General features: G+C 41.6%; 1 protein-coding gene across 2 annotated transcripts in view; it reads right to left on the minus strand.

Annotated features, from left to right (window-relative positions):
- The window catches only part of LOC113173994 (SH2 domain-containing adapter protein F-like), a 103,609-nt gene that overhangs the window by 4,430 nt on the left and 86,270 nt on the right, over nt 1-12,909 (minus strand). For both annotated transcript variants that reach the window (XM_026377611.1, XM_026377612.1), the window contains 2 exons: nt 5,685-5,859; nt 5,371-5,490 (listed from right to left, as the gene is read on the minus strand). In XM_026377611.1, coding sequence (XP_026233396.1) covers nt 5,371-5,490; nt 5,685-5,859 — 295 coding nt within the window. The remainder of the gene's footprint in view (nt 1-5,370; nt 5,491-5,684; nt 5,860-12,909) is intronic.

Consider the following 12,909-nt stretch of genomic DNA (forward strand, 5'->3'; position numbering starts at 1 on the left):
GAATAGGACTTTCGCAAGAAGTGTGCACGTGGAAGATATGTGTGCACAAGGCGTTAATTAGAGAAGATATTATTTACTTTATATCAGCAAAACCAGGATGTGGGAAAATTATTCTGCCGGTGATAGACATAAACACGCATTTTGGTTTTCATAAGAAAAACAGGTTGGTCAGAAGTGTTGATGACGTCTGCAACTCTTCTCACATGCCAAGCACCTCATTTTTCCACGCAATGTCTGTTTGTAACTCGGATTATCGTGAGGGTTGATGAATAATCAGACATACAAATGAGGCAACTAGCACCAAATTCATGTTTTTGATGTGACTGAATATTTCCAGCTGTAAATATGTATATGCCCATTATCTGCGGCAAACAGGAGCACGGAGTGTGCTTCAGGCACCTCAAATCTAAGGTCATTCTTTACTTATCTCATAATTATGTGTGTAAAGCCGGTGGATGAGTTCTCTGCCTAATGCTCAGACAGAAACTGACACAGAGATAAAACTGAGATGGAAGAAAAGCGAATAAGGTACAGGGTTCAATGTAGGGACATCTGTGACCGATACTCAGATTTTTGGTTTTGCTTTGTTTCAACAGATGATACTAATCTTTGTTTAGATTACTGTAATGACGATAATGATGATGATGATGATTATAGAGGTATGAATAAATATATGGAGCTGAGGAATCTTGTGCACCGATTATGGTTGATGACGCAGAATATTTCTAAATTTTCCAACGATAACGTCATTTTTTTTTTTTTTTTTTTTACAGGCGAGCTGAGTTAGGAAGCTGCAGGCTAAAGTAAACACAGCTATCAAATTTCTCCATTACTGTGCCTCTGGCCTCGATATCTGAGCATGTCATTAACAAGTTCATCATGATTTAAGGAGAGACAGACTAAATTCCCGTGCGATGGGTCTCTACAATTAAAGCATTCTGCAAGGGTTACCAGGAGTGCACATTCTAAAAAGATCTTCCCTGCAAAGTGCATTTGATGAATCTTCGTGCGGCGCGCTGGGAGACAGGTGTTAGGTTACAAAGAGCCACACTTAAAAAGGCAAACACATCAATAGCATAAATTTTAGATTCCCAACTGATTTCCCAGTCGGCGTTCGGGGCTGCTTATCGTGTTACAGTCCTGCAGAGACAGAAAACAGGACAACAGAGCATTGCAGCAAGGCTGCTGATAAAATGGATATAGGGCTATTTTTGAGAAGACAGGCCTTTGTACTGTTATCATGTCACTGGCTTCTACTGTCTAATCAGGATTAATCTCACTGGGGAGGTCTGCTGTCCTGTTTATTGAGGTCTGTGACTGTGATTTGAGCCCTGTAGTCAGTTCAGTGCAGAAACAGCCTGACAGCAATCACCGCTTATCTCCACCTTTAACATATTGGATTGCTTCATGAATGATGCTCAGTGTTATTAATCTATGGCACCAGAAAAAGGCAAAGTCATCTGCCAAAGGATAATGATCCTTGGCAGAAGCGATGACCTTTTTAAGCGTTACTGGGCATCAGATATCCTGTGCGTTCGTTATTTCAGTTTGAGACACAGAGCCTCGTTTCAACCTGGTTGATGGACCAAGAAAATACACTGACAAATATTTGCTATTTCATTCTTTGCTTATATTGCATAATTAATCTGTAGAAAGTCTAAGTCAGTAGCGTGTTCTACACAATCTGTCACCTCTGTATCACACAAGGAAAGAAATCAGGTCTTTTACGACTAGCCATATAAAAACAAAAGACCATAAAAGCATTCTGTGTCTTAGTAGTGTCATAGAAGAACTGCAGATGCAAAAACCTTTTGGTTGTCTTTTCAATTGACTATTTAGTTTCCACCTGTCTGTGCTCTGGCATCAAACCGATTCTGTTGGATAGATTTTCTTCTTTCGCTAACATTTTCTTCTGTGCAGGCAATGAAAACACCCTGTGCAGAGCGCTCTTGTGAGGTGAGACACAGGATGACTGTGCTCTGACAGACTTATGCAAGGTTTAATACCATTCAACCCCCTTAAAAGGGTTTCTCTCCACAGAGAGGAAAGGAAAGAGAGCGGGGTTAGGGGCAGGTGACAGAAAGAAAAACAGAAAAAAAGAGGTTAAAAAGACACAGCAGACAGAGAATGCCTCCCGTCCGGCCAGGGTACTCCTGAGGCTGGTGGTCTGGCAACGTCTGTATTTATTAATAATGCAATACACATGTGTGCCACCTCGTGGCCTTATACATTTTTCAGCATCCTCAGACATGGCAGATCTTCACCTTGGGTTTCCACTCATTTTCAGCAGCAGCAGGGGAGACAGGCTTGTGAAAGCAGGCTGAACTCAGAGTCACCTCTGTCTTCAGTAATGCCACCTGTCATACCCTCAAATCAGCCCACAGATTATTTTCCAGGCTTGATCTAACTGACGCCAAGGGCACAAGATGTGAGGTTCTGTGACACCCAGGAGCTGGCTCACTCAGATGTGAAGCAGCAGAAGCCTCCGACACACATTTTCTATGTAAATTCTTTTTGCTCCTGCAGGTGCTTTCCCTGTCAGAGATTGAGCTGGCAAATGCAGTAAATTTCAAGCAATTTGTTCCTATAAACTACAGTTGAAAAGTTTGAGTTCCCTCAGAAATATCCTGTTTTCCATGAAAACATACGCGAGTTTAACAAAGTTACAAATAATGATCTTTAATTGATTATCATGTGTGTCCTTCAGACTTTGCTTATATCAGAGAATCAGTTTTTAGCCATTCATTGTCATTTTTGTTGACATAATCTAAAAAGATTTCACCCTATGCTTCATAAAACACCTAAAAAACTTGGACTAGCTTAATGCGCACTTGTAACATACAATACCGTCATGCAGCTCCTACCACAGCTCAGTGAGGATAAGATCCGCTGACTGCAACCCAATTATGTTTTTGTTGTCATACTGTAATGACCATATGTTAACAATTACCATAAAGCTGCAAATACACTTATAATTAACATATTAATTTAATTTAATTACATGTACATGGGCAACATATTTTGTCTGCCAGTTACAACATCCTGTTCTGTTTTAAACTAAATTATGCAGTCTTGCAGTACAACATCCAGTTTTGTGACTCCAGTGTTTTTGAGTTTAATGGTTGAATTCAGGCACTGGCAGCACTGGGTTGAGCTCAGGGTAAGATTGCAATACAAGAAAAAGACAGAGAAAACTCCAGCCATCTTAACTCTGCAGGTAAAAAGGCTGTGCCACGCTATGCTGCTGCTGCCACTGAGTCACAGAATTTACACTGCCCTGTTGTGCTGACAATAACAATCATCTCTGCATGTTTTTTTTCTCTTCTACCTCTGTCTGACAGCTATTATGGGTTTTACAGGAGTCATCTCACAACTTGCATTTTGTTTCTCCAAACCATAGGCCTTTAGGTCAGGGAGGCAAGCATGTGGTAGGAAGATGGAACGGTTAAAGTAAAGCTTCCTTCCACTTTACCATCCAAGTCGCCCATTAGTGAGACACTTTACTATACTCCCCTATCATCTGCTCTAATAGTGCAGCTCATTACTGAGGGTAGACTAGACAGCGGTGGGATGTGAATTAGTGGAACTACATGAATGTTAGTCAGGTCATTAGTAAAGGAGAAGGTTAAAACATTTAAACACGTAAAAAAAAAATCTAATAAAACTTTGATCTGAGATGAAATTCCTCGCTCCTGCTCCTGTCTTATTCAATCAGTTCAAATATTCAGGCACAAGCGTCAGCAGTATCAGCAGGTCATTCTTAAAAAAAATCATACTGTACATGAATACAAAAATAATTTATTTGAGGAGTTGTATCCTCCATTAGACTTCTTTTTAAAACCAGATCATCATGCTTTATTCTATGTAGCTTTACAAAACGTTTTGGGTCTCGTTCATTTACTTATGTAGATTCTATAGTGTATACTGTAGCTGGCTTTTAGTTATGTGTGGATGAATACTGTGCTACTTTTGTGTGGGTCTGAACCATTTTTTTGGTTATAGCTGCCATTTCATTGCTTCAGTGAAGAAATGTGCACTTATAAACCTTTTGGCTGTTCTGAGATATTTTACTAGTACTAAAAATTGTATTCCTAGTCAGCGCTCTTTATTACATTGATATCCTTTTTAATCCTTCCCAGCAACTTCATATTCCATTATTTTGCATTGCTTTATCCCCCTTTTTTGAAACGTCTGTATTGCCCTGAGGGTAAATGCTATGCTAGACTGTACATGTATTGTATTGTTCTTTTATGCTTGTTTAGATGTGATACAATAGTATATTTAGTTTTGCCTGCTTGAGTGTCATACTCACTGTGCGTGGAGTGTGACAACATTTGTGTTTTTGACATTTAGTGCACAACCAGTCATATGAACTACTGTTTGTAGTCAGTCAAAGCAAGTAGGATTTGCAGCCCCAGCAATTAGGAGGTCACAAGCCTTTTGTCTGTCAGTAAAGCAGAAAAAGAAGCAGTCACACAAGCCTAAGCAGATGATCGTTCACTGAGATGAGAAGTCAGACGGGCAGTAGCATGAGGAGAAGTGGAGCAGTGAGCAGCATTACATTTTCCTGCCAAGATATACAAGCCTCGAGCTAGATGGGCTTTGCTGTAATAACAAAGGCTAATCATGTCTCTCAGCATATTACAGCTTAATCCCATTTGAAGGTCATCACAGAGTTGTGAAGATTTTTTTTAATGTCATATGGCAGAGCTTGCTAGTATATGTGAAAAGATCATTGGACAACAGTGACTAACAGCTGATAGCTCAATTCCACAATTGACACGTTTTCAGACAGCGACACATTTGTACATTTTAATACTGCTGCACTGGCTCCTGGTTCTGATGCCTGGAAGGAAAATTATTAAACCAAACCCACAACAGCCACAAATTTCTGTTCAATGTGCCATGACCACACTGCGGGCCTTTAAGCTGAAGTAACCTCCTGCTCCTGTGCTGGAGGTGGCAGGGATCAGGGGTCACCCTGAAGAAGGGCATCGTTAACCGAGTTGTGGGAACATTAGCAAATCAAGGAGCCAACAGCACCAGAGGGGTTACCACAGAGAGGTAGAGGACAAACGACGGGCAGGATGTAGGTGGGAGACAGAGGTCTGAAAGGTGAAAATTATCATTCAAAACAGGCAGAGTCAGCAGACTTCTGGGAAACAGGTATACAAGGACCTGAGATGGAGCAAGATGTTAGACTGGTCCACTGTGTGTATTGCAGCACTAAGCACGTGCAGCTACTATCACATGCTTTTTTCTTTGTTCTGTAATTAACAGACATTTCATTTGACACAGTTTTTCCCCCAGCTGTCATGTGCACTTGTAAATACCATTTAGCTATTATTAAAAAGGCCGTGCAGTTCTTACTTAAGGGAAAGGGAGTAGTCGTTCTTGCTGGTCTCACTGTTTCTCACAAGGTAGCTGGCCTCCTTACACAGCCGGAGCAGCGACTCTGCATCTGTTCTGCCGATCGCTCCGTGGTACCAGCTATATCGAATGATAAGAAAAAGGAAGATGAATGGACGGCAAAATATGATGAATATGTTTAGAATGAGCAGAAAATAATCAAAACCGCAAAAGAAATCCAAAATGAACAGAAGGGCCAAAGTCATACACATATTTGAAATATGGTCATTTAACAATTCCAGACTTGAGAAAACAACTCAAAAAAAGCGACTCACAACTGGTTTTCCAAGGGCATGGTTGGGTCAATACGCTCGCCTATAGAGGAGCTGCAGTGGTCCACTGAAGCCATTTTGGTGTTGACCAGACAGCCACTGGAGTGTCGCTGCAGCGGACGAGTTTTCCCCTCCTTTGTAGGTGACATTCGAGATTTGTCTACGCCGTCAAATTGGACTGTAATAAAAGAAAATATAAGCATTGAAAGATTTTCCACTAAATGTTTCATAAAAGACACAAAGACATACAACAAACTCATTTTATACATAAACCTCAGCTTGACTTTATCGTTAAGGCCTCTTGAAAAAGCTGGTGTACTTGACAGAAGGAAGTCATTTGTAAAAGTTAGGTCACAGATCTGTTAAATGTTTCTATCTTGGAGCAGTGTGTGAGAACCAAAATCAAGGTTGTGCTTTAACACACACACACACACACACACACACACACACACACACACACACACACACACACACACACACACACACAGTGTCACTCTGTGTAAGTCATCTGAGTGAAGGACATGTACACACAGTGGAGGAGGCATAAATCAATCCCTGCTCACTGTGTACACAATCCAGTGAGAGAAAATACACACACATACAAACTTCCTCTAAACCACTCAAACAACCATGTGGCTGAGAACACAGTCACATACACTCCAGCGTGTGTGACCATGTCGTGTTTGAGCACACAAGCAAATGTGCATGGTCACGCAAACAAACACACTTGGAAAATTCATTTGCACAAATACACGCACATAGACCCACGCGCTAAACCCACACACATACTGGAAGTTAAACATTAAACTGGCTTTTCCAAACTCTCACGGTCAACTGTGGACATGACAAGCTCACTTGGCAAGCTCACATGGAAGTGATGTATGTGTGGGCTGGAGGTGACCTGCACTCATGACACAACCTGCAGAGGTCACTGGCCAAACTCAAAGCACAAAGAAAAAGCATTCATTAACTAACTAAATTAAACTGAAACGACAACAAAGGAGAAGATAATACTTTATTCTCACCTCTGGTGGAGAGTTATGGAGGCTCAAAAACTGAAGGGCTTGAGGCAGGAGTAGGTGTGTGGTCATCTATGTGTGTGTGCTTGTATGTTTTAGCCATTTTCCCTTCAGTCATCCATCACTATAATTGATGTCACAGCACTCTTGGTGTTGGAAAGAATTATTTAGAGCCACTGACATGCTTCTCTAGCAATAACGGATGACCAGTTTCCTACATCAGCCGTGTGACAAGTTTTGGCTGGAGATTGGTGGCTGCTTAAAGGTTTAAGATCAACACATCAAAGCTGGACCCTTGATGGAAGGAGTTAATGGAGTGTGAAGCTCAAAGCCACTGAATTGTGTCTTTCTCACCAGCTTCTCTGTCACCAATGGTCAGCCTTGTGTCTAGTGCTTAATTACCAGGCTGAACATAGCAGCTACTGTACAGACAGGCGCTGTGAACTTCACAACACGTCGATTGAGACGGGTCTACAAACTGTCCATGCCCTGCATTCCAGTCAGAGGATTGCATTACACTTAACAGTTTGTGAGCTTGTCAAGTGTTCCTGCACCACACTGAGTGGGAGATGCCTGTCAGTGTCAATCAATCAATTTTTAGCTACAACACCATGTCAACAAATTTCACTGAGCTTGTGGACAGCCCTAAGTGGGGCTAAATAAGAAAACATATGACCTTCTGTAGATCCTCTCAGTGAAACAACACGCACTAATGTTAGACATCAGTAACTGTGCTTTGAGCATTTGAGAAAGATTAATAAGAGTAAAAGTGGGAGGTGTGCTTTGAGAGTATTAGTTTTTCAATATGTTAATTTAGTTGTTTATTAAATGTGAAAGAAATGGGGAAAATAATTGCCCAGCAACATTTTAAAATGTCTTATTTTGAAAAATAGTTTAAAAGTCAAACAGACTAAGTGAGTACTTCTCCTTGACACTGCCTGTGATGGAATTTGATCCATCAGCAGGATGTTGAGACGAAAAGCTGTCGTTTCAGCTCCAACCACAAGGGGCTCCCCTTCACCTCCTCCTGATGTGTTTCCCTAAACATAAACTCATGGAAATGATTATTTCAAATGACTCTAGCTACTGTTGTTATCTTGGCCTCTGCACTTCTTTTCCTTATAGGGCAACAGCTGAGTTTCAAAATGACAGCCAAATTGTACTCTTGCATGACAGCTGGGTAAATTGTGGCTCTAACCTCAGACCCGTTGAAGACTATGAGAGCTAGTTTCATTTCTTTAGGGGAGGATGTTTAAACTATAGACAGTCACAATGATGCTTCTGTGTTGCATGTAATGAGTTATTAGTTCATGACTTTTTCCATGCAGCCCATCTCAAACACATGCTGACTGCTGGGAACACGGTGCAATGAAGATGAACATACAGTATATGTGTAAGGGTGAGAAATTGCGTTTCCATGGAAACTGACCAAGGGGGACAAGGGAGACGCATGTTTTCTCCGTTCATCCCTGTCAACGCTGACGGATCACAACATGAAGATGCAGCCAATTGCTCTCTCTACCTCCTTCACTTTTAATCTCCTCCTCTCTCTCCCTGTTTAGATTGTCATCCTCCTTTCTGCTCGTTTACCTTCTCTTTTGTTGTGTCTTTCTAAAACGCCCTGTACCTTTTATTCTGCATTTGTATACATCGGGGAGGAGAAAAACATGGACCGCAGAGGAATACTTTCACAAAAGAAAAGAGAGAGACAGGTTTGTGATGGTCCAAATTCAGTCCTACTGTTGTTATTGTGTCTTTTTCAAAACTGTTCAACTTATCCATATGCAGTATATTGGAACATCATGGAGTTTTTCTGTTTCGGTTCGCCAGTAATCGAAACATTTGCGGCTGGAAAATGTATTTGCTCTTGTGGCATAAGGATAAATGTTGCTATCTTGGTTTTCCCCACACACTCCATCTCTCAGTGTATCTAAAGCATGCTCAACCATCCCCCTGACCTCAGCACATCACATTTCCTCCACTCTCCCAGCACCCACACGAATTCTTCCTCCTGGCCAGATCCAACACAATCAGTGCTTTATTTGACCTTGATTAAACCCATTTTTTCCCTCTGCCACGTGGAAAAGGTTCAATGGGTATTCTCAGTGGAGCTCACCCTGTCAACCTTTTCTGTCAGAGCTGAGACTTTTCTAAAGGCAGAGTGCGTAGTTCTACAAAAAGAACATTACCTTTAGGAGAGAGTCTCCTAGTCAAACAAAAGCATTATTTTATGGGCTCAAGTGTGAATAGACACATTGCTTTGATTGCACCAGCAGCAGCTTCAAACTGTTGTAGAATTATGTTTTAAGGGCTGAATATCAATGGGAGGGAACCAGACTCATTCCCCTTTTATTCTCTGGGGCACACAGTCCAAGACACAGCCGACAGGAGATTGACAAGAGGTTTGGCCCACAGGAGAACAAAAGCCCTGAGAGGCAGCTTAAGAGAGACAGGAGTGTGCACATATATTCAAGGGAACACACACACTCCTCTACATATTGACACACAAGAGAGATGCACATAAATGTGCAGGGGCATTTGTGTGGATGTTATCAGTGTTGTAGAGCAAATGGTATCTGTGTGTGAGATTGAAGTGTCAGTCAGATGGTGACTGATGGCTGAAAGGTCTGCCCACTTCAGACAAACGGTGTCCTTAACAAAGTGAGTAAAAAAAAACATCTCCCTCCTCAGGAGAGTAAGGAGAGAGAGTTTATGTTTGTGAAAGGGTCAGCTCACTGGTAAGACGGATAGAAACAGAAGTTTAAATTTTCATGACTACACTGCAACTAATCCACAGCATATACAGTCAACTGCTGCAATGTAACGCAGCAGAGTACAGTACAAGACGAAATAATGCCATGAGAACACACACAGACAGAGACTTACAGTGGGCAATAACACCACAAAATAAAAAATAATAAAGAGCATAAAATAAATTAGTAAACTTTAAATTCAATATTCAAAACATATAGCAGGAGAAACACAAAAGAACAGCATTCACCACTGAGGCTTCTGAACATCCTGAATACTCTGCACAAATTCCTCTAATTAAACTGGCTAATTAATTCTCATTTACTAATGGTACTCCTATCAAGAAGGATGACTAGTCTGAGGGGTGAGGTGTACCATCGACCGCTGTATTGTGAGATGAAAATTAAGTTTTCCAGCTAGGACGAGTGAAATGATTAACAGATCTGCATCTCATTAGAATGCACAGCGCACTGAAAATAGTGCTCAGCTTGAGATGATGCCACAGGAACCGGTAGATTTATAAAGAATGACATACTTTTATGTTCATATTAATTATGTGCATCAGGCACTTAAATAATGATTTTTTTGACAGCTTTTAATAAAATAGTTTTAGAACCTAGAGGTTTATACTCCCACCATCTATAAATATTAGCTTTCTTCTTTTCTAAAATTCACAAAATGACCTGCTAATTAGGTTTTCCAAGACAAAGGAATGTCCAGTGCCAGCAGGTGAATCTATTTAAATCTGGATATTTCTTAATTACTTTGGTTTTCAGTCTTCTTACTGTTGAAGAGGCTACAATTAAACAAAGGCAGAGTGCGCCTTATTAAACTCAGACAAAAGTGCCCTCAATTTACTATCTATGCAGATGTAATATCTGTCCTGCTAATCCACATTTAAAATGTGCTAATGACATTGAATGAATAACGCAGATTTCCTTGAGCTCAAATGGATCTCGTTTTAGAGCAAACAACAGGCTTCATAAATGAAGACTAATGTCTCGGTGTGTGACTGAGGGTCGGCTTGTATGTTGAGGTCAAGCGACTCCATTGTAACTGTATTCACAGAGGTCATGGAGGTCATCATCTCCCCCTCATGTCTGCCACAGTGGCCTCTGACCCTCAAGATCTAGAGTGGGGCCATACTGGCTCAGACAGAGAGAGGATCACATTACAGCTGGACGCCAATTTTAAACCCACCGATATCGCAGATGGAAGCAAAACCTTTCCCATGGATTTATGGACATAAATCAACTCCTTGCCTCGTCCTCGCCTACAGCACACAGCGGTGTCCTCTTACACGGCCTCACTCTAAGTCTTCCCACTCTGCCAGGGGAAATCCCATTCCTGACATTAGTTCTGCTATACATCCCTCAGTTCCCTGGGTAATTACAGCAGTCAGGGTGTGAGTCTGTGGAAAGGTCTCTCACACACAAATCAACTTAGAGCTCTACTGCTTGATAATGTAACATGAATTACTTGGCCATTGTGTTTAATAAGATGGTAAATAGGAATAAACCCAATGTGAAGAGAGTCAAGTAGTGAAATTTCTTCAGATGACTTAGATTTTTCAATTCATGTAAGGCACTTGTAGAGAACAACGGGCCAGAGGGACATCTGGGATGGTTATGAGCATGTTGACAAGAGGAAATGGGGGTCACAGCAAATAGCAATTACGCATGCAGAAGGCAGTTCAGTACAATTAAAACTAATGAGCCTTCAGCCCTAAAACCTGCACAAGAATTAGTGATTTTCTGCCACATGTAATCCAGATGGAAAAGCAGCAATTACTGAGATACTACCTAAAGTCATATTATCCAGTGCCTCTAAAAGATCCAGATTCTTAGTAGGTCATCACTGAGCAGCAAACGTAAGAGACTGGTTTAACATAATACAAACATACAGTGTAAGGTACTGATCAAGAGAGAGACTGCACATTAATGAAATCAGCTGGATAAAAAAACAGAGAAGAGAAACAAACGGCCACACTCAAGAAAATGGTTGGATAAATAGATGGATGGAAGGCTGGGCAGATGGATGGATGGACAAATGTAAAGATGAACTGGATGGACGTATGGAAAGACAGACGGGGGAGACTAATGGGAAAGATGGTGGACAATGTGAACACCAACACCCACCATGGTGGTGCTGGTCACAGCTTGTCTGTCCTGGCGAGGGCTGAGCTGTCTGGGAGGGAGACTCCAGTTCCTCCACCAGGGGAGGGCTGGTGTTGAGTTGGCCAACAGGAGGGGGCCACGGTAGGTCCTTGATCACTTTAATCTCTACTGCAAGTGTTGCCCAAGACACCAGAAGAAAGATGGAGGGAGGAAGAGGACAGCAACAAGAGGCATAAATGGAGAAATGACAAACACAGTGAAGAGGAAAGGGGAGCAGTGAAAGGAAACAGGGAGAAGAAAGAGAGAAGAGGAACGGTAAGTGAAAAACAGGTAGGAGCAGAAGATGTCAGCATTGTGGAAGAGGTTGGTACATGTTGTGATCCAAGAAGCAGCAGCAGCAGCAGCAGCCGTGGACTGAAAAAGGAAGGAATACGACAGAAGTGAAAAGAAATATAAGTTAGTTCTTGGAATCTGGAGTTCCATATCTGGTTCAAGGTTGATCAACATAAAGAACCGAGGCCAAGGTTACAAAATGGGTCTGAAGGAGTCACAGCCAATAAATGCTACTGAACCACACTCTTACCAGAAAAACTGTGCCTTTTGAGCCTCCTCCTGTCCATTACCCCAATGCAAACTGTTCTGAAAATTAAAGCCCATAGCCAGCCAGCCCTTAGTCAGCCTTTAGGATCCAGAGATCAGAAACCTGGTGATGCAAGGTTCTGGATCCCTATTCTTTATCTAAGTCATGCATGTGCCTCAAAGGTGCAGCGTATGAAACCGAGTTGTCTTGAGCTCAGCTATGGCCACTGATACAGTACATCCACATACACTCTGTTGTTATTCGTATTGCTAAGTTTGAAATATAAAGATGAATAACAACGTATACAAAATCCTTCACTGGGACAAACCTCATAACAATCCATCCTGACAGTACACTCCCCAGGCTTTGTCCCTTAAATAATGCATGTCTCATGTCCAGCTGGGGCATTACCAGTGTAAATTGAGCACTCTTGTAAAAGCATATCTGTCACTGGGGAAGGGGCATGTTTTGAATAGCTGAGGATATTTAATGAATGGTCATGGAAAAGGGAATGTTTTTTTGTCATCCAAGAAAATTGTTAGGCCCTGTTAAGACTGAGTTGCAATGCAGCCACTTGCAGTAATTTAACACACTGGGCTGCGGGCAGGGGTTAGTGGGGGCATGTTGTTTCATGTACTGGAGAGACAATGAAATATGATCTGGGAAGTCCAGTTGGAGAGACGGAGTGTATTTAAAAATCCAACACACAGCACTAGAGAGTTATCCCAGTGGCAACTATTTCATCTTTGGTACTGATGATC

The sequence above is a fragment of the Anabas testudineus genome, chromosome 3, assembly GCF_900324465.2.
Source record: "Anabas testudineus chromosome 3, fAnaTes1.2, whole genome shotgun sequence".
Taxonomy (NCBI): Eukaryota; Metazoa; Chordata; class Actinopteri; order Anabantiformes; family Anabantidae; genus Anabas; species Anabas testudineus.